Consider the following 22873-nt stretch of genomic DNA (forward strand, 5'->3'; position numbering starts at 1 on the left):
TGCTCTAAAAAGGGAGAGTCTAATATCACCACCTTCACCCTGGGGGATTTCTCAGATGAGCTGCGAGGCTACGATGCCCTCTCTCTTTCTCCATAGACCTACGTTTATTGATTAAAAGTCATTCCCCTGTGATTCCACTGAGCACCACACACACACATACACAGAGCACACACACACAAATACAGAGCAGTATACACATGCACAATACACATGCACACACACACACACACACACACACACACACACACAGAGCAGTGCCTCTCCATGACCTTGGAGGCTAGTAGAGAAAACCTCGCTGTGCAGCCTAGAGTAGAGGCCTGTCTATTTCCAGACTCCCCCCTTCCTCCATTAGCTCCTCGAGGTGAGCTGAGAGTAGATTTAGGATGTCTCATCAAATGTGTGGCAGAGGACCAGCAGCCTCATCACCAGGTCAACATGCAAGTGTCTGCTTTACCACACCTCAGTTCTAACCCTACACCTCAATTCTAACCCTTCTTTTCTTCCTGGGGAGGAATCACAGGGGCCTTTAAACCTCCACGTGTCAGAGTCCTGCTGAGCAGGATAGGAGACGAAGCTCTTGAATTTTAAGCAAGTGCCCTGGCCCTGGGTAATCCTTGCCTTAATCAGTAAGAATTGACTTACAGGCTGGCCATGTAGGCTTAGAACAATACTTCTGATTTTATCACATGTCTAAGAATTCATAAAAATCAGAGGTGAGGTACACACATGAAAGGCAGATGGTGCCTGAGTTGTTTTCCAGACTCCATACACATGTGTATACATGTATTCACACATATATCAGTATGCACACATATCAATATGCATAGGCATATAAATATATACACAAAAAAGAAAAAATATAACCTCTTTCCTTGGTCAAAGACACTAGATTCCTTTATATACAAGAAGGCCGGGCCCCTTCTTCTGCTATCCAGATTTCGTTCTACTGCTGAAGTAACTTTCTAGTTATCCCCACATGTACTTCCTGCTCCCTCTTAGGCTTCTAATAGAAGTGGCATTCTAAGTCCTCAGGAATCTTGAGGACTAGCTTTGTTTTCTTTCCTGACAAGGCCAAAGAATACAGATGGGAGGAATGAGGTGTGTGCCAGCTGTGGTATTGTAGCAGGGTCTTGATTAAGGCTAACCACAGTTTAGAGTCAGATGCTGGGACTGGGTTAACTTGTGACACATTCTATGTGAATGATTCAGTCACCATCAGTCTAGCTGTATGTCTCAAGTGATCTGATCTTCTACCTGGTGATTGCATTTTCTTTTTAGCAATCTTTAAGGTATTGGAGACCATGCTCCCTGGGTCTGCACATCATACAAGACCTGAAGAGAATACAGGTGTTGAGCAGTTGGATTTGGGTGCTGACAACTGGGACCGGTGACATGAATCCATCAAGAGGACAGCTCAGCCAAGACCTAAGTTGTTTCCTACGAGACCTTTAAGAGGAGGGGGGCCTGGGTGCCTATAGAGGGGAGAGTCAGCTGATACCATTTGAGCTTAAACACAAAACAAGTAAGATATGCAGCAGCATATGTCCTTGGTGACTTTTACTTTGGATATTTAGAGCATGTTTTCAGGAGCCACTAGGGTGCTGAGACTACTCAAACCAAAGCTTGTAAGGTAGGGCCAGAAAAGTCAGAGCCTTCAACACGGAGAACGGAAACCCCAGCTTTCTGAAGCCAGGTAAGACTTCACTGTCAGATAGCATCAGCTTCACTCCGGTCACCAAAGAAAACAGCATGGAGATCCATGGCCAGGAATCCCGGGTGCTAGATTTCCTGAAGCTAACGGAGGAGAACCCCATACCCAGTCAGCCACAGTCAAGCAGAAGGGTTGTTTGGGTGAAAGAAAGCTTGTCACCCTGGGCATTTAAGCAGAGTCCCCATGAGCCTTGTGTGGGTGTGTATCAGATGGAAAGTCAGTCCCTTACAGCCCCAGCCTCCATGTTCAAGAAGCCTAACTTGAACCAAAGCCGCAATTCTCTTCCTTCCTCCTCCTGTCCCCTGGTTAGATTGAAGGTTTGTACCCTGGGATTGTATAGGAGAGGCCAGCAACTCCTGAACAACTTGCTCCCAATGTTGAGGTCCTGATATTCAATGTCTAGTCATCAATTTAAGACAAAAATGCATGCACAGAACTCTAGGTGGGTACCTGACTCTTCACCAGGTTCCTCTCACCCAGAGGTTCTCAACCTGTGGGTCTCGACCCCTCTGGAGTCACATGTCAGACATTTTGTGTATTAGTTATTTATATCATGATTTATAACTAGCAAAATCATAGTTAAGAAGTAGCAGTGAAATAAGTTCGTGGTTGGGGGTCACCACAACATGAAGTATCAAAGGCATTAGGAATGTTGAGAACTGCTGATCTAACCGAAATGACTAAAACTCTCTCTTTGGTTCCTTCCAAAAGCATCAGTGACCATCACTCAGGATCAGTGCCAATACCACCCGATGATGAGTCACTCTACACTTCAGAAAACCAAACAAGGCAACCTAATGTTGAGAAGCACACTGGGAGATCTATGCTGTATTATTTTGCTGGCTCTCTCTCTCATTCGGACTTCTTCCAAAGCTACAGGCAAGGTGTCAACAGACAGTGGCCTCTGGGTCCTTGATGCTACTTACTGTAAAATAAAACATTTCTGTCTCCTGCTGGTTGGCTCTCCTTTTGGCGATGTTGATTTTGCTCATGTAGGTCTCAGAAGCAGCTGACTTTATGGACTCTGTAGATCGGCTGTGTTGGAAGGCGTCAGAGACATCAAAGTCCTCCACGGTCAGCATGTCCTGTAAGGTCTGCATGGTGGCATCCAGGGTTTTCCTAACCTAGGGGAAAACAGCATATCCAGAACCCCCTTTATTTCCTAGTGCCTCTGACACCCACTAAGTCCTTTTCCCGACAGTCACTTTGTTCTTTCATTTAATGTCTCTAGACACAGGACAAGATGGCTCCTCTTCTTATACCGACATATACAGTGAAGTGAATTGGTCATTGGTCCAAGACCAATAACTGGCAGGCTAAGAAGCCAGATTGCCCAATCTAAGATCATTTAATGGACTGCTTCTGTTTGAGGGACCTTGGGAATGTTATGAGGACGATGGAGTCAAGTTTCTAGGCTTCTTTCTCCGGCCTGGTTAGAGGAACCTAAACAAGGCTCCTCCTGGGGCCTGGAGGGTTGCCACTTGAACATGGAAATCAACAGAAATTCTCTCATGTTTCCCTCATTCATGGAAAAAGGGGTCATGTGACAGTGGGCGCGATCTGCTGGGAGACAGGACCTTGGGGGAAATTAGTTCACTGCCACAGAATTTTGTTAGGACACCACAGTTTCCCCCCTAAGGTACAGTGAACCCCACAGCACAGAGATAACAGAAGCAAGGCTTGAGGACCTCAGCCTCACAGAGGCCCTGGGATGAAGAGGGTCTCAGTGGCAGATTCTATATCCCAGAGGTAGGTCAGTCCAAAAGGGGTCACTGGCAAAAAAAAATATGACTCTTATAAGATCATTGACACTCAAAGTCTCTCTTGTTTCCTCAGCAGAAATGTCACCTCCTAAGGGTATCAGGCCCCTGTTGTCTTCACATACCATGCCACTCATTGTCCACTGTTTCTCCATATCCAGTAACTCATTGGTCCTTCTGTTTTAATTAGTTCTCTCATCAGAAAGAGGAAGAACTATGAGGCTGTGCTCCTTTGATTTACTCTCTATCTAGAATAATGTCTCGCATGTATTATGTGAATAAATACTACATAAATAAATACCTGTTGAATGAATAAATGAGTGAATAAATCAAAATCAATTCTTTTTTTCCAACACAGGATAAGCATACTCGACCATATCCAAGCCATCCGCAGCTCACAGAGAGGGCTGTGTGCCTCAGTCTCCTCCCTGTGGCCCTGATTTCTATTTAAACTTCATTAACAGCATTATACACATAAACCATTAACAAACCTTTGAGGTGAAGACAGAAGAAAAGCAGAAAGAAAGCAAGTATTCTGCCTGCCTCCTGTATTGGTTTAAAAAACAAGTTGACTTGTCTTCCTGTGACCTTCCCTGGACCTGCTCTGATTTGTGTCATTTCAGCTCTGTCCTAGCTCTGCCCTTTGTAGAGATCCCGAGCACAACTGTCCCTATTGTCCAGGACAGCCTTCATGACATTTGAAGGCAATGGCCGTACCTTCTCACCTTCCACCATGACTGTACTTCTCAGGGATAAGTTTGTCCATCGCTTTGAATGGCACCACACATGTCCTGGGGTCCTTTCTCCAGGGCCCCAGAGTTGGCTGACATCTTTCCTCTGACACTTCCAGCCTGGTTTCCTCAGTCTGTGTTCGAGTGGGCCTACACAGCATGATGCCATGCCACAGAGGAATATGGGAGGAATACTGGGCTGGTGAGACTGACCCATTCCCTGGGGTTTGAAAACCCACAATACTCTTAGGGCGATCTGGACTATCTACTCCATTGTGTAATTTTAAATATTAACTCTGACTCCTGATCATGACAACAGAAACTTACCGCAGAGAATGAGGTGGAAAAGCATGAGGTCGGTAGTAACCATCAATCATTCTATGGCTGAGATGGAGCCAAGGTTCACATTTTGAAACATTTTTTCCCAAACATTCTAACCCTGCAAATCTGCAATCATTCTAAAACAGAGTCCTGCTTCCTCTTGTTTCCCTGCCACCTGAGGTCTTGTAAGCATCCTTTAGACCACTAAATATTCATGGTGTAGGTGGGCTGTGCGGTTGTATAGTCTCCCACCAATGAGCCATCATTTCCTATATAGTCCAGAGCATGAGACTCCCCTGCACGAGCCCCAGGGAACTAGACCGGGGCAGCGGCCCACTCACCTCTTCGTTCTCAATCTTGAGAGTGGCCAGCCTGGACTGCAGCTGGTGGTACCGCATAAGCAGCTCCGTCTGGACAGGCTGCTGTGCACTGACCTGGCAGACCTGCAGAAAGAAACTCTGTCATTGCAGATGCTGGAGCCATCATTAACATTCCATCCAGAGCCCAGGACACAGGTCCAGCAAGGCTGAGTGACCTGCCCTGGGTCACCCCTGGGCAAAGGCTGTACCAGATGGGAACGCTTACTCTAGCGCCAGCTGTCGCCAGCGTGGTTCTCTAGTCATAATCGTTGACATTTGCACAGTAACTGTGGGCTTGAAAAGACCTCTAACATAATCTTAGCCAGACAAAGTAACTCACTGCAAGGCAGGGAGTTGCGGAATGCAAGGATCTGCTTGAACAGACAGTAGCAAGCACAACGAACCAGAAGCAGTTGGCAAGCGCTCCTGTCACTACAGGAATGTGTAAAGATACATTAGGGACAACTGTGACAATCACACTGTTGGTCCGCTGTGTCCACAGATTTCATGTTCACAAATTCAGCCAACCAAGGACAGAAAGTATACGTATGAGGAAAAAAAAAAAGACACCTCTGAACTGAACCTAGGCAGACATTTTCTTCTTATCACCCCCTAAACAATACAGCACAACAATCGTGCACAGCATTTTCATGGTGTTAGGTATGCTAAGTAATACAGAGGTGAATTCAAGTGTGCAGGAGGATATGCACAAGGTCTTTGTACGGTGTTCTTATATAAAGTGCTTCAGTACCCTTGGATTCGGACATCACCAGTGCCCTGGAAGCAGTCACCCACAGATACCAAGAGCAGCTGTGCCAATTTTCCAGGGTCTTCACTTCCAAAGCTGTTACTGCCTATGAGTTTGTTTTCCTCTCCAGACCTCATTAAGGGTCTGGGAAGCACAGCATGGATGGAAAGTCAATTGTCTGGTGCTTCAGAGGCTCACAGTATTGGAAGGGACATCAGAAGAGGACATCTAAGGTACAATGAGATAGGAGACTATTTCTAGGAAGACCAGAGCATCCTTGAAGTCTCCTAAACACATCTAAGAGGGGCGGGGCCTAAGGAAAGCCAAGGTGCTACAGTTCTGTAGGTAGGGGGCCTAGTGAACAAGACAAGGAAATAATCTGAAGAAGCTCATGAATTAAGAGCTGATCCTAGGCCACTTCGGTAAATAAACGGAATATGTGCTTGGGCTTTTTTCTCCTCCCACAATCCCCTAGGAGCATGGGAGAGAACAGAAGTAGTAACTATGATGTTAACATGCCCTTCTACCAAATCTGAGGCATAGGAAACTCCTTCTCAAAGTCCTGTGAAAATGGTATTTGGAGGTGGGGCTGCTGGGAAGTGACTAGGTTTCAATGAGGTGCTGAGGGTAAGGCTCCCATAATGGCATTAGTGACTTTATCAGAAGCAAAAGACAGACAGACCCGAGCTACATGCTTGTTTGGCCTTGCAGAACGGTAGCCATGTCATTGTACAGCGGGACAGCATTCACAAGATGACAAGCAGAAGCCAGAACCCTGCTTTTAGGGCTCCTAGCTTCCTGTCTGCGAGCTGAAGAGGCCTCTAGCACACAGCTTCTCAACCTTCCCAATGCTGCAACTTTAATACGGTTGCTCAGGTTGTGGTGACCCCAACCATAAAATTATTTTTATTATTACTTGATAACTGTAATTTTGCTACTCTTATGAATTATAATATAGATATCTGATATGTAGGATGGCCTCAGGTGACCCCTGTGGGAGAGTTGGTGAACACCCCCAAGGGTTCATGACCCACAGGTTGAGAACCACTGCTAATTCAGGTTTAGGGACTTTCCTATGGTAATGGAAGCTGGACTCCTTCAGCCAGCCCCAAGCAGAATACTGGCAGGAAGCCTACCTCATCCCCCATGTGGGGCTGGAACTCAAACTTGAGTGGAGGGCAGAAGACCTGGCTGCACATGTCCATGACTGTGTGCTTGTCACTCCGGGAGTCCAGGTTGTCCACTGCATTCTCTATGATGTCCAGGCCCTCGTGGCGAGAGGTCTCCAGGTTATATTCTGCTGAGAGGTAGGTCCGAAAGGTGCGGGCCAGGCTGGCGTGAAAGCCCAAATCACAGCACTTGGGGAGAGGCGAGGACAGAAGGGTACGGGTGAGAGCTGGGGTGGGAACCTATGATCACCCTTCATTCCAGAGCACTCAGAGTCCTGAACAAGCCATGTCAAACCCCTCAGCGGGAGCTCAGAGCTAAAATGTGGGTACCAAGAGTACCCAGGCTCCCCAAGCTCTCAACACAGTCTTACCTCAAAGCTTTCCCATGCATGCTCTCTGCCTGGAATGTTCTCCGATTGTCATTTAACTTACAGCCCATTTCCTTCTGGAAGTTTCCCTTGATGTTCTCCATACTGAGCTTTGGTCAGACATCCACATGCCTTCCACTTCCCTCACTGTGACCTTTGCCACTTGGCATTGCAATTGCCTAGTAACAAGCTTTAGGCAAGTGTGCTCCATGGGGCTCTTGCCCACCGCTGAGCTTTAAGTCCTAGTCCACAGTAGGGGCTCAATAATCATTTGGTAAGTAACAAGGCATAAGGGCTAAATGCTGAAAGTTGAAAGCTAAGAAAGAAGAGGGGGCTGGTTTAGGCTATTAGAAGGCTGAGCAGATGGCTGCCCCCAAACCCAATGCCCTGCCTTCCAGAATAGGATACATGGAGTTAGAGGGAAAGAATCCAGTAACCACAACCAACCCTCTACTGAGTACCTTCAGGAATGGTTTCTCCTATTTATCATGGAAGGGGAGACAGAGGAAACAGTCCCAGCTCTAAGACAGTGTCTCCCATCACTGCCGCTCACAATACCCTTCTTTAAGCCTGGTGCTCTCCAGGGAGTCCTGCACAGCCAGCTACACAGTCAGTGGTCTACTCTTCAGTGATCAAACTCATTCCTCCTAGAACTCCCCAGTGGCTTTCCCACAGTGTCTGGACCCAACAAGGGTTCTGAATGAATGGTCTCCTCCTCTTCCATAACTGCAGCTTCTAAGGGTGTAAACTGTATACACATTTTCCCTGTGCCTTCACACCCAGCAGAGGCCCTGGTGCAGAAGGGAGGATGTTGGAGGTTGCTATCCTGTATCTAAGCTATGGGGAGACCACCAGAGTTCACTTCTATCCACAGAAAGTGTGAGCATGAAATAGCTCATACTCCACTTCCAGCTCTTATCCTCTAGCAGGGTTACAAAAGCTTGGCCAGCCCACATGTCGGTTAAGGACCATGGCCATCCCCATCTCCCCCCAACTTATGAGACGCACCAGCCTACATAGGCTCCCACCTAGTCCCAGACTTGCTCTAGCTGATGAGATGCTGCAGCTTGCACAGAGCCCTCGCCCAGCCCCAAGCTACCCAGGTTGCTCACATCGATGAGATCAGAGACATCGTGGATGTAGTATTTGCTGATAGCTGCGTTGGTGGCTGCCAGATTCAGCAGGTAGTCATTTCGGGCCTTTGTGCACTTGAGCTTGTTCTCAGAATACTTGGCCTGCCTCTGTAGGGAGAAGACATAGACATCAGAGCCCAGCCAACCAGGGAGATAGATGATCTATGATTTCCATGTGAACTATCTGACAGTGAGTCCCACCTCCCAGTTTTGCTTCTATACCAAGGGAGAACTGTTGGACCCCACACTCAGCAGTACACGTCATCATTTGTCAGCCCTCCAGGTGATCTCTCTCTCTCTCTCTCTCTACACACACACACACACACACACACACACACACACACACACACACACGACGCTGTATATGCACTTATGGTATATATAAGACACTCCACCCTCAGAACCCTTCATGGGCTTCCAATGCTTTTAGTGGCCCAGAGGTCTTTAAGACTCGGCTTCTGGCTACCACTCCAGGTTATCCTTCCATCCCCATCTCTGTATATCCACCTTCTCTCACCCAACCTCTTTTGCCTTTCCTCAAGAGACCAAGTTCATGTCTGCTTTGAGTCCTTCAGACTCTTTGGAGTCATGCATCTGAGCCTCTAAGAGGTCTGTTTCTTGATGTCACTCAGGACCTTACCCACGGTGATAGCCACACAGGCCCCTGATGATGGCCCTGTCAGCTATGCATCCCTCCCACCCCTCTCCCCTGCTCTGTGCTGCCAGAAGCTCTTTGTTTATTTGTTGATGGTTAGTACCCATGGAAGAAAGCAAATTCCACAAAGTCGGTGCCATGACCTATCTTGCTTGTGGGTCATGGATCTGAGGCACCCAAACCAGACTGACTAAGCAAGTCTTGGGCTATTTTTAAGAAGAGGGGAAAGGGGAGGAGGAGAAGCAGCAAAAAAGAAGGGAGAGAGTCTGGGTCTGAATGAAAGGACAAGCAGGGCAGAGCACCCAGAGCCTTGGCAAAGCCCTTTTTATGCTGAACCAGCCCAGAAGGGAGGAGTGAGAGAAGGCACAATGGATAACTGCCTCTTTCAGACTGAGGTGTCTTGGTGCTGGGTCTCTTTAAAGAAAACATGCTTCTGTCCCTCAGCTAGCTGCTCTTTTCCATTCCTCACTCCACATGAGATCTACCTTTGGAGTATACCAGTCCCACTTCCAACCCTGAAGGTCTCCTAGGCATCTCCTCTGACTTTCTTCTAGATCCTTCTCACCCGAGGACTATACAGCATATGTCTCCTGGAACTCACACCCTATCATAGCCAGACGCCCATCCACACAGAGTCTGGATATTCCTGACCCTATCTAGGGACTCACTGTGACCTTGAAACCGTTTTCCTGGCCTGAGTTCATTTTAGAATTGAAGAGGACAGTCATGGCATCTTAGCTGAACTCATCTATTTATAGACGAGGAAATGAGAGCCCAAGAAGAAAAGTGGCTTGTCCAGGAGCCAAGTTGCTAATTAGCATATGACTACACCAGGAATGAGCCTCTAGAATCCCAGCCAGTATCTTTCCACCCAGGCACTTCCTCTGGAGAGAAACCTTGCACCAATGAGCAGCCACTCACTTGTCCTCCTCCAATTCCTCAGAATACCAACAATCTACTTCCTGTGTCCATTGGTGTGTCTATTCTGGACATTTTACATAAGTTAATTTGTAGAGTGTGTGGTCTCTTGTATCTGTCTTATTTTACTTAGCATAGTGTCTTTGGGGTCCATCAGCATTGTGGCTTGTATCAGGACTTCATTCCTTTTCCTGGCTGAGTTACATTCCAATTGTTTTCATCTCTTGGCTACATCTCTTGAACAGTGCTACTGTGAACATTCACACACAAATTTTGATACAAATATGTTTCTGTGCCTCTGGGGCAAACCCAGGAGAGATACTACTGAGTTACATGGTAGCCTGGTCCATGTATGTTTACTACCTGAAGAACAGCCAGATGGCTTTCACAGTGACAGACCACTCACATACACAACCTGCCCCTAACAGCGGTGCAAGGTTTCCTGATTTCCACATCTGTATCCCTGCTTCTTCCTATCAGCCTTTATTGGTCCTTCTGGTGGCTGTGAAGCACTATTGAGCTGTGGTTTTTGCTTGTTTCCTTCATCCTTAATGACACTGAACAAATTGCTCTGTATTTACAGACCACTTAGATAGGTTCCTAAAAATTGTCTATTCAGAGGCTGCAGAGATGGCTCAGGAGTTAAGAGCAGTGGCTGTTCTTCTAGAGGACCTAGGTTTGATTTCCAGCACCCACATGGTGGTTCCCAACTGCTTGTAGCTGCAGTTCCAGGGGATATGAAGCCTCTTCTAGACTGTGAGAGCACCAGCTATACAAGTGAGGTGTTTATATGCATGTTGACAAAACACCCAGACACAAAATAATAAGAAAAGAATTATCTATTCAACTTCCTTGTTCATTTTGGTATTAAGTCTTTATCTGGATTTTGGGGTTTCCTCACTTTCAAAAAGTATACCAGGGGACACAGACACATACACACACACACACACACACACACACACACACACACACACACACACGTTTCCCTGTTTACCCAGGTTCTGTTGGGTTTTGTCCCTTCCAGTCTGTAATTTCTAAAGGATCCTGTAATCATAGAATTAGGCCCATAGGAGGACAGATAAACATTGGACACAGTGGCTGGCAGATAGAATAACTCTGAAAATGTTTCCTGCTGGTTGGTTATAGATGGATATAAAGAATTCAGCAAGAAGATCCTAGCCTTTGAAGAAGAAAGGAGAGTTAGAAGTCACAGATGGGTCCTGCCCTTCAAAACTCCCTGGCCACAGCAGACATCATTAACTGATCTCAGCACCTTTTCAACTAAGCCTTGATATAGCTTCAGAATCCTTAACAGAGCTTCCTGGGCAGCCATTATCAATTTATCAGAGACAACATGAGCAATGAGACATCAAATTTAGCAATGGAAACTCAGGGAGCTGTGTTCATGTAGCATTTAAAATCCCAGCTCAGAGGCTGGGGATAGGGCTCAGTGGGTAAAGTGGTTGCTGTGTATGTATAAAGACCTGTTTGAATCCCTGGCACCCATGTGAAAACTGAACGCAGGTCTGTAACCCCAACTCGAGCTGGGGGAGGGGCGGAGGCAGGAGACTCCTGGGGACTTAATGGCCAACCAGTCTAGCCAGTGAACCATAGGTTCAGAGATGGACCCTGTCTCAAAGAGTAAGGCAGAAGGGGGCAATAGAGGAATATATTTGATGTCACCCTTTGGCCTCTACATAGCCACACAATGATGAGAACCACATCTCAATACAAATGTTCATATAATATATAGAAGTAAACAAGCAAATAAACCCCAGGTTCCAAATCTTGAGCTCTCTCCACCATGCCTACAAAAAGAAGAAGCAGAAGCAGAAGCAGAAGCAGAAGCAGAAGCAGAAGCAGAAGCAGAAGCAGAAGCAGAAGCAGGAGGAGGAGGAGGAGGAGGAGGAGGAGGAGGAGGAGGAGGAGGAGGAGGAGGAGGAGAGGAGGAGGAGGAGGAAGAGGAAGAGGAGGAAGAAGAGGAAGAGGAGGAAGAAGAGGAAGAGGAGGAAGAAGAGGAAGAGGAGGAAGAAGAGGAAGAGGAGGAGGAGGAAGAAGAAGAAGAAGAAGAAGAAGAGAAGAAGAAGAAGAAGAAGAAGAAGAAGAAGAAGAAGAAGAAGAAGAAGAAGAAGAAGAAGAAGAAGAAGAAGAAGAAGAAGAAGAAGAAGAAGAAGAAGAGAAAAAAAATAAAGAAAGCCTTGTAAGAAGCTATGGTTTTTGACATGGCCATGGCAATTTCACAACAGGCCCATGATATCTTGAAATGTTAACTTGACAATCTAGAATTGCCCAGGAAGAGTGCCAATGAGGAACTGTCTACATTGGGTTGGACTCTGGACATGCTTGGAGGAGATTGTCTTAATTGACTGACGAGACACCCTGATTGTGGTGACACTACCTCATTGGCTGGGTCCTGAACTTTGTTAAGTGAATAAAGCTAGCTTAGCATAAGCAAGCAATCGAGTGAGCACGTGTTCCTTCTTCTCTGCTCTTGATAGTGGATTTTCAGGGCCCCTGCTGTCAGAGACTGTAGCCTAGAAGTGTGAGCTAAAGTAACTCTTTCTTCACTAAGTTGCTTTCTGTCAGGATATTTTATCCCAGCCACACAATGGAACCAGGACTGGATCTTTTATCCTTCCCCATGCAAAGGGGAAGTGGCTGGGTACATGGGTTTCCACTCTGTGCCTTGCCCCATTTCTCTCACTCACCTTCTCCTTCATCTTCTCAATCTTCTTCACGGAGCTGCGGCGCTGGGGTCTGTCCTCGTGCCGGAGAAGGTTCATGCTCAGGTCTCCTGACTTGTTAAACTGTTTCTCCTCCTGCTTCTCGGCCTCCTTCAGCTTGCTTTCTGCACTGATGCTCTCTGCATGGTACATGTGGTAGGTTTTCATGACCTGAGGACACATGGGCACAAGAAACCAATAGCCTGTTATGGCTCAGCATGGTACATCCTGTGGTCCCCGGCCCCACCCCCAGGGCCACAGAACTCTTCCTTTCCCATCACACATTCACCTTAACTTCTTTACTTCTGCATAGACTCCCTGAGGGCTGGAAATGAAGATGCTTGGTGTACCGGACATCATCATCTCCCTCATCTTCCTTATCATCATCATCACATCCCTGAGGCCCTACTAAGTGTCAAGAATGAGCTAATAAACAGAAAATTAAGAAGAGCCACAATAACCTACAAGTGATATGCTAAGCCGGGCCCTTGCTGGCCATCCTCTCTAGTCCTGCCAGATGTGATGATCCTTGTGTCTGTCTTCCTTATCTCCACCCCGAAGTCAATGGAAAAGCCCTTAAAATGGGCTTTGCACACAGCCCTGTTATATAACCTAATAGATACTCTGTGGTCCCTGGAATACATTCAACCTTAGCTATACAAAGAATTCCAGCAAAGCAAATTGCACTCTGCTACTCAGCTTCTATAACAAAACAGGATGTGATTATAACGGGGAATTCTGAGCCTGAAGTTTCATCCTGAAACCTTTCCAAACTTGCAAAGCGTCCTATGAATGAGACACGTAGTCAGTGCTTCCTTTCAGATCTTGATAGAAACTCTTCTCTGCAGTCCAACCCAAAGGGCTCACTGCAATTTTCGCCAGAGCTTCGAGAACCCACTTCTCACTGATCTCATCCGCCCCAGTAGGCCAGTTCCAATACACTCATTGCAAAGCCCACAGCCCAGAAAACATCGTCAGTGGTACGTGTTTGACATCTAGTGGCCGGAAGGAATGAGTGCAGCCTTTCAGGTGAGCAGAGAGGTCTTGTTCCCATGGTCGTGGTTCATAGGGACAGTTGAAGACAGTCAAGAGTTGATAGTACCTACTGCAGTCCTTCCTTTCAATGCTCCTGGATCCCTCTACCCAGAGGCACTCAGCTCTGTGGCTTGGCTGTCATGTTGCTGTTGCTTGGATCTAGACACACACGCCCCTCCCTGGGTTCAGTGAAGATTGCTATATCAACTTTTCTACTTCAGCTTTCCAAGTCTGCTTATCTCACTATCAACTTATCATCCCCAATGGGTCATTCATAGGGGTGGGGGAAGCATTTTTATGTGTGCCTAGATCAATGGTTCTCAACCTGTGGGTCGCAAACCCTTCTGGTATGAATGATCTTTTCACAGGGGCCACCTATTGTATATCAGATATTCACCTCAAAATTCATAACCGTAGCAAAACTGCAGCTATGAAGTAGCAATGAAAACAACTTGATGGCTGGGGGTCACCACAACATGAGGAACTGTTTTAAAGGGTCACAGCATTGGGAAGGTTGAGAAGCACTGTACTAGATCTTCTGCTCAATCATCCATGTGTACATCTGTCTAACTTCACCAGGGCAGCATCCCAGCTGGGTGTTCCACTTCCCGTGTTCTCCTCTGCCTCAGTTTCTTCCTCCCACCCCCTGCCATTACCTCATTCTCTCTCTCTCTCTCTCTCTCTCTCTCTCTCTCTCACACACACACACACACACACACACACACACGCACGCACGCACGCACACACACACACACACACACACACACACACAATGTTCCTCCTATGCCCTACAAACCCTACAGCCAGGATCCTTCCTGATCTGTTCTAAAAAAATTCCCATGCAGGAAGAATAGAGCCCTGAGAACCTGGGGCCCAACTGTCTATGATCCCATTGATTGCTGGTCACAAAGATAACAGGGAATTCAATTGCATAGGGTGACATGGCAGACAGCTGCCACTGAAGAGTGTCTCTGGAGGCCTCTCTGAAATGAGTTGATTTATGCCGGAACCCTCAATTGTTGCCTTTATTTAATTACAGTTACCCTTTGGTATTCATGAAGGGCTGGTTCTCAGTCTGCCTCATGGATGCCAAAATCTACAAATGTTCAAGTCTCTTATATAAACATGCCATAACTGCGCAAAGCCTAAGTATGTCCTTCTGTAAGCTTTAAGTCATCTCTAGGTCATTTACAATATTTAATAGAATGCAAATGTTATGTCAGTAGATACTACAGTTACTGAGAATAATTATAAGAAGAAAGTCTGTTCGTGCTCAGTGTAGACTTTCCTTTCTGAGTCTTTCCAGAGATGCAGAACTGACAGATACCCAGAGCCAACTGGACCTGAAACACAGACTTCAGCAAGGTGAGAAGTTAGTTCAGTAGCCTATAAGAGTCTACTTGATGTTCCAATTCAGGACATGTGAAGTTGTATTTAAGCTTCCCTGGTACTTCAAAGTTTACAAGCATCTTTCTGTTATCTACATCTAGTGAAGGAGCATCTCAAACCACTCTTAGCACACTCTTGGAGGCAGTGTGACATCAATTTCAATGGCAACATCACCTAAGGCTTATTGAGCACCTCCTTCATGATGAACCTTGATCTAAGCACCTGAATTCACTGCAGTATTTCTCACAAAAGAAATGACCTTCCTTGAGGTCAAAACCCCACTGGAGTCAAAAAGTTCAAAACCAAGATGGCCGACTGCACTGTGGGAATCTATTGAGCACAGGGTTGTAGGTTCCTCTTACTATGCTTCTCTACCATGCAAAGAGATGACAGGATGCTAAAGCTCACAGGGCTTCAGAAGAACTTGGAGTCCCTACTACATCTCCAGTGTCTGTGGAGAGGATGTGTGTCTTTGTGCTCTCCTCGTGATGTTCACACAGGGGGAGATATGGGTACTTTATACAGAGGAGGTGCATAGTGTCTGGCCTTCAGCAGGTATACACTAGGGTGGGGCATATGTTCACTTGATACCCAGCATAAAATTCTAGGGAACAACCTCAAAAGGACACATAAGTTGGAATGCTATCCTTAGACTTGTGTGTTCTCAGAATGTAAGAACTAGGAGGTCCTCTAGGAATCTTGATATATTAATCCCTCACTCAGAAACCAGAAGCTTGGGTTTTGACCCCTAAGGCCTGGCCTTTTCTGGTAATCCTGCTGCCGTTTGCTGTATTCACAGTGCCTGTCACAACTTTCCAGATGCCCAGATCCTGGGAGGGAAGTGGTGGAGATCCTCCAGACCCTCATTTAAATGCAAAAGAGAACTTGGAAATCAACAACATCCATAAGGAGACATGATTTATAGGGCATCAAGAAGATCAGTTGCTAGGAAACCTCTTCTCAAAGATGCAGTCTAGTTATGATTTGTTCCCAAGAAGGGCCAAGTCCAAGCACAGAAACCTCTGCCTGCAGTATTTGAGTGAGCGGGAACTCCTGGGTCAAGCCATCAAAAAGACATCTAAGAAAGAAGGGAAGTTCTACAATTTATTTGATCACCCACTGAAGTGACTTATGATCTCTCTAGAACTTGATCTCTATTTTCATTTGCTCATTTTTGTGTTTATAGACTGTCTTGTCCCTACTGGAATGCAAAGTCCAGATGTAGGTAGGATCTTGCTCTTTACTTTAGCTAGAATACAGACAGATTGTCATCAGGTGTCACTATATATCTGCATGCAGGAATGTTTAGGTGAGTGGATTAGATGAATATGGTTGGATAGATGGTAGGTGGAAAGGTGAATTGAGGGATGCATGGGTGGGGTTAGAAGGGAAAGGGATGCGAGAGGGAGAGACAGAGAAGAGAGAAGAAAATGGGGGAAGATATCTGCCTTTGACTGATGGCAATATTTGGAGAAGTTGTATCATTAATCATTGGATATCTTTTATGTACCCCGTTCTATATTAGGCTATATACTAGGAAATACTACAGATTATAAGATATATAGAATCTAATAGGATGTACACTGTGGTGGGGATATGAACGATAATACCGGCTTCTATCACAGGGTATATAGTAAGAGCTGTGAGGTGGGGAGTGGGAGCTTCCTGTGAAGTGATAGGAAAACCAAACCTTGAAGAAAGAGTTGCTGTTATCTGTGTGACTGGTGTGTGAGGGTGTGCATGGGCTGTTCTAGACAAAGAAATGTTAGCCCAGGAGAAGCAGGAGCTGAACAGGGCTGAGGAATAGCTGATGCACAGAAAATTATCAGGTGACTGCTCATCAGAGCCATTGCTTGATCCTCCCCCTCCTAACCCTACTGTCCCCTCAGTGGACATCTGTTGTTTTTCTCTGCCTAGGATCATCTAGTCCTCCTCCAGGCACAGCTTCCTGATTTTATTTGAGGAAACCCCCCAAATTCCCCTCTATTATTTTCAGTTCATGAAGTTCATGGGAAACTGACATGACTTCCAATCCTGGCATTGGCCATGAGTCCCAGGCCAGGCCAATTGGTAAACATAATTTGAATCTGGTCATAATGATGGTGGCTAATGATCTAAGCCAGACCAATTAGATGCTACTCTGGGGGCCTTATTTAAAATAGTGAGAAGAGAGTGGTACTGTGGTATGAGGAGGAGGGCAGGAGATCTAGAGGAGGCAAAATTGATAGGAGAAGCTCACACAGAGGACAACAAAACCATAAGGATCTAGACGCTGGTTCCCAAATAAGGAAAGATGGATGGATGGATGGATGGATGGATGGATGGATGGATGGATGGATGGATGGATGGATGGATGGATACACAACGAATTGGTAGATTGGATGGATAGGTGGATGGATGGATGGATGAATGGATGGATGGATGGATGGATGGATGGATGGATGGATGGATGGACAGACGGAAAAAAGGGAGAAATAAAATAAGGAAGGAAGGAAAAAAGAACAAAGGAAGGAAGGAGCAAGGCAAAGTTCTCCTGCCTTAGAGATAGTGAGTACACTGGAGGGGAAGGAAAACCACACTTCACTGTGATTAAATATTTATCAAGCAGATTTGTTCCAGGATTACGCCTGATGTCCTCAAAATATTATAGGACAGAAGACAGACAGAGCCTCTGCCCTCAAAGTACATACTGTATTGGTGAGAAGGACCATGAAGTGTGGATCCAGCCACACCTGAGCTGCCAATGTTGTGTTGGTACTGTGGTGTGAATGGCTCCCCAAAGTTCATGCCTCTGAACATTATCAATTATTGCCTCTCAATGCAATCATGTTGAGAGGTGGCTAAGGTGGCTATTACCTGAGTGGGCTCATTATTGTGAGTTTGAACTTTTTATAAAACAGATTCACATTCCTCTCGTTGCTTGTGGTGGACCTTTCTTGGCCTCCAGTTTTCTGTCACAGATGGCACAGGGTGCCTCCCAGATCCCAGAACCTCACACCAAATAGCTCTATTTTTTATAATAGATCACCTAGTCTCAGTCACTCAGTTACAGCACCACAAAACAACGAAACAGCCTGTCTGCACTGGATTCCTGTCCCCTGACAATAATGAGTCCCCAAGGCACGTTCCTTCCCACCCCAGCTCCCCAGAGACCCATATCAGTCCTGGTCCCAACTCACCAAGCTTAGGGCAGTGAGTCCTGAATAATGCTGGCTGGCAGAGGACAGGCCCCTCCCACAGGCCAGCAGCTGCCTCCCTGTTGTTTCTCCTCACTGTTCCCCCTCCCGTTCCCCCACTCTGTCAAATGCCATCTCATCTCGGTTGACTTTAAGATGCTCAGAGATTTCATCAGGCGGCCTCACTTCTCACGTTCCCTCACACTGTGTCAGATCCCCACGGAGGAGTTCTCTTCAGTGTCTATTCACGTCTCATCAGCCACACACAGATAAGCAGCAACCTGCACATCCAGGACTGAACAGGCATCTCAGGCTGCAGCGCTAGCCAGAAGAGGTGAGAAGGCCGTCCTGGTGAAAGAGCACCCAGACCCCAGCTGGCAAGTGATGATGTGACAGAGCTACCTCATTCGTCACAGGTTCTCTCATGGGCAGGGTGGCATGAAGGCAGAAATGCAAACGAACAAACAAAAACCCACCAAATGCCCAAACTCTAGTCCTTCATGGCACTGAATGGGGTGACCAAGAATCCAGGCTAGTTGACTGGGTAGGGTCTTCCCTACACTTGGTGGAAAAATTACTTATGTAAACACCATGGTTCCCAGTATTCCTAGTGCGTTATGAATCTGTTCAATGCTCTTGGGACCCTCTTGGTACACATGGGAAAGTGACAAACACTGATGCATCTTTAATGCTGGTCTCTGGCTGCAGCCACCCCATGACTGAGTGAGGCTGAGTTCCAGGGCAGTTGCAGAGTGCTTCTTGTATACCAGGATGAACTTCGCTGCTCACATAAACTGTATGATCTCTTTCCAAAGTCTGTCTCTGGGAAGTCCAGACGGTCCTAGGTTTCCACTTCTTCATGATCAACCCACTGCACATCAAAAACATCCAGAGACTGTCTATACCCCTGCTCAGCATGGATGGGTGTTTTCCTTGTTGCTATCCCCTACAGAGTAGAGCATAACAACTGTCTGCATATTGTCTACCTACAGGGCATAATACTCAAGCAAGAGGACTTGAAGGTTATGGGAGGGTATTGTAGATTCTGTGCAAATACTATGCTGTTTTATAAAAGCAACTAAGTGTTCTCAGGTTTTGGCATCTGTGGAGGTCTGGAACCAATGCCCTGTAATTTACTCAGGGACAGCTGTAGTTGACATATATTTATGTAACCCGTTAATATATTTCCTTTAGAATTTCCAGGATGGGTGCTTAAGCCTAGGGACTCTGGCACAGACTCAGCCACTCCCCAGCTGGGTGACCCTGGACTGGCTACTTGACCCCTCGTTCCCGCAGATCCACTGTCCACTATGATATGGTAGCAATGATGCTTCCTCCTTCCAAAGATCATGGTGAGATCAAAAATGAATCCCAGTACCTCAGGAGCATTCAGACCAATGCTTAGCCTGCGAGTAGCACCGTATGTGGGAGGAGAAAAACCAATGACCATGGGAAGAGGCAGTGTGCAGCGACAGTGGCTCCCTCTCCTGGGAACTGGGTATGTGAAGCATGTTGGACATATGCACTGACTTGGAAAAAGAGCTCTGGAAGGAGACTCCGCTAATAACTAGCAACTGAGGCGGTGTAGGCGCGGGGACACTAACACTCACCAGGCATCGAGAGGTCCTCCATAGCCACTGAGCTCCCCATCCATCTCCAAATGAGGAGCTGGAAACCCATGTGTTCCTGGGAAGAGAAATCAGGGACTCTCCTAACAGGGCCTCTAAGGCCTGTGCTTTTGCCAGCCCACAGGCTGCTTTTCCACTAATTAATTAGGACAGGGAGAATTTAAACAAAAGGAAAAAAGGGCTGGATTTGGACAAATTAAAGTGTTAAATGATTTAGGGGCCCCGGTGGCATATAGAAACCATGAGGGTTGTATTTAAATGTCATTCTAGACGATACAGGGGGCTCTTTGGCTAGTCAGTCTAGCATCCTTCATCAAAAAAATGGATGGTGACTCCTGAGGTTGCTTTCTGGCCTCTACATGTATATGCATGTATGTGCATGCACATATGCATGTACCACGACACAAACATATACACACATATATACACATGTAGAAGAAAGATATTCAGAGAGCCTGGGTAGAGCTGGGACTAGAACTCAAAATACAGGGCTCCCAGTGGGAGGCCCTCTTCTCTCCCCCATCTTTGAGCAGGGCCCTTAGGTGGGAGGCATCATTATAAATATTTTCCTGGAGGGGATTTCATACCCCTGAGCTTGGCATACAATCAAATCAAGTTTGACTTTGTACAAAGTATTGCATATTCATTACTCTGGTTTTAATGTCTGTCCGTCACTGCTTGGTGTGGACACCCAAGCCCTTGCCATTCTGCTCTCAACAGAGAAACAGGGCTCTTCCTGCAGCCTGGGCTTGCAAGACAGGGCCAGCATCTGGAACGGAGCTGCTGAACCTGAAGGAGGGGCTGAAGCGGCCTACCAGGGTACCAATCAGTTACCAAAACAGCAGTTGTATCTCATGACCTAGAAATATAATGAAAACCTAAACGTGATGTTAGCTAAACTTTGTCATTTGCTTCAAGTCAATATGTGATCAAAGACTCTATACTGTGGACGGCTGATGGAGGTTGGAAAGGGGCGGGGATTAACAGACAGACGATAGAACTGATCACCATCATCATTACCTTTATCAAAGCCTCTAAGCACTTCTTCCACAGAACACTGGGAAGGAGAAGAACGGGGCTGACTGAACAGCTCCTTCCCTACCTCATTCATTCCTTAGTTACCATGCCTGTGGGACTAAGACTGGGCAACAGGGAGCTGGGAAGATGTGTATAACTGGGATCTTAAGTAGAAACTTCTAGCAGGCCGAAGAGGACCCTCATGTCCCCAGAAGCTGGGTGGCTGTGATGGACCATCAGACATTGCCTAGGCATGGCTTTAGCATTGTGAATGCATGTAAAAAGGGGAGCTTATTTTTCTATCTCGGGACCAAGAGCTTGACTGTAACTTGCTTTGAGTATTAGCAAAAGTGGTTACTAGCAGAAGTTTGTGTACTGGGGTCCATTCACTTTGGGTTCCTTTTTCTTAATCATCCAGAAAACCGTCACCACAAGACTGATGGCCGTTGAACCAGCTCAAATTGCCAGTCCACGGACTCATGAGCCAATAACATGGTGGCAATTTGTTAAGAGGCCGTCGAGCAAGTCCTAGGGTCAGCTTCATGCTCTGCCTCCAGCTTGTCTGGATGTTCAGATCCAACACTCCCTACAGGCAACACCCATGACCTTCGCTGCCACACCCTCTTCCTCATCCCTTTGCTTCAGCCAGCACCATGGGGACATCAAGGATGAGCAGATGCTGACAGAGCCCAGATCTAAAATGTCCCTGTTTTGGGATAACAAAGGTTCTTTGTTGCCACAGTGGAAATCCCTGAATTTGGGGATTAAACTGCATTTCTAAATAACCGTGACCATCCCACAGTATCTATGGTAATGGCTTCAGACTTTCTCCTCATAAATGTATCCAGATCCCAAAAGATTCTATGTCTGTTCAGGTCCTGTATATAAAATGGTGCAGTGACAATAAAGAACCTACACATGCCCCTTCTACTTCATCTTGAGAGTCCTCATGGGGAGGAACACAATGTTATGCTGTATAAATGGGCATTCTGTTGTGTCATGGGTGCTTAGAAAATAACAAGAACTCTGCATGTATTTGGTAAAAGAGGCTGTATTTAAAAAAATACTTTTGACCCAATGTTGGTTGAGCCGATAGCATGTTCGTTAGTTTTTTGTCTCAGTGGCAAATGCTTGAGAAAAATTAGAGGAGGAAAGATTAACTTTGGTCCACAGCTTCAGAGATTCCAACATACACTTGACTGATTCCCCTGTTGTGAGTCTGTGTGAGACTGAGCATCACGGGTCAAGAATGTGGGTCAAAGCAAAGTGGCACACCTCATAGCAACCAGGAAACAGAGAAGACAGGAAGGAGCTAGGGACAAGACACCTTCCAAGGACATGCCCTCAGTGACCTACTTCCTGCAATCAGGACCCTCCATCTCCACTTCCTAATAATACTATTCAATAAAGCTGTATCAGCAGATCAAGCTTTTAGAATTGAGCCTTCAGGGGGTATTTCAGACTCACGGATGCAAGACCTATGGATATACAGGGCTACAGTTAGCAACCATGGGGTGTTTATTATTGGAACCTGAGGACCCCTTTCCTATATATATGCCAAAAGGAGAAAGAGCTGGGAGGCACTGGGCTCTTCCTTTCTACCAGCTCCTGGAGTACCACCAGCAGGCCACCATGAGCACAGCATGACAGCAAGAAGCTTGTCATCGGGTGAGGAGGCCCCCTACCTGCATATCCGATGACAGGTGATTCTGTCCTGCTGCCTTAACTCGTGGACAGAATAGACAGCTATGTACACAGAACCTATCAGGTTCAGAGCACCGGCACCATGAGGGATAGAGAGATGTTATTATCCTCTCCATCTTTAAGACTACCCAGTACTGTTCAGTCTACAAACCATGGGAGAACAATCAGACCCGGTTTTCACAGACAGAACTGAGAGGCGAAGTAATGTGCCACAAGAAGCCACTTTCTAATGCTCAATCGACTTGTACCTCTGAGTATTTAGTGCAGCATTACTCACCAGCCAATAAGAGAAGTCATATTGCAACAAGGGAACAGGCACAGACAAATG

General features: G+C 46.4%; 1 protein-coding gene and 1 long non-coding RNA gene across 5 annotated transcripts in view; one reads left to right on the top strand and one right to left on the bottom strand.

The window, feature by feature from the left end:
* LOC102548080 (uncharacterized) overlaps positions 1-2660 on the top strand; it is a 67176-nt gene extending 64516 nt beyond the window's left edge. The window contains exons 5-6 of the long non-coding RNA XR_015686116.1: positions 1279-1693; positions 2423-2660. This is a non-coding gene — a long non-coding RNA (uncharacterized LOC102548080). The remainder of the gene's footprint in view (positions 1-1278; positions 1694-2422) is intronic.
* Srgap3 (SLIT-ROBO Rho GTPase activating protein 3) overlaps positions 1-22873 on the bottom strand; it is a 233264-nt gene that overhangs the window by 50331 nt on the left and 160060 nt on the right. For all 4 annotated transcript variants that reach the window (NM_001443710.1, XM_087658875.1, NM_001191975.2 and 1 more), the window contains 5 exon segments: positions 2638-2835; positions 4865-4966; positions 6767-6988; positions 8280-8408; positions 12582-12767. In NM_001443710.1, the coding sequence (NP_001430639.1) occupies positions 2638-2835; positions 4865-4966; positions 6767-6988; positions 8280-8408; positions 12582-12767 (837 nt within the window).

The sequence above is a fragment of the Rattus norvegicus genome, chromosome 4 (assembly GCF_021556685.1).
Source record: "Rattus norvegicus strain SHRSP/BbbUtx chromosome 4, alternate assembly SHRSP_T2T, whole genome shotgun sequence".
Classification (NCBI taxonomy): domain Eukaryota; kingdom Metazoa; phylum Chordata; class Mammalia; order Rodentia; family Muridae; genus Rattus; species Rattus norvegicus.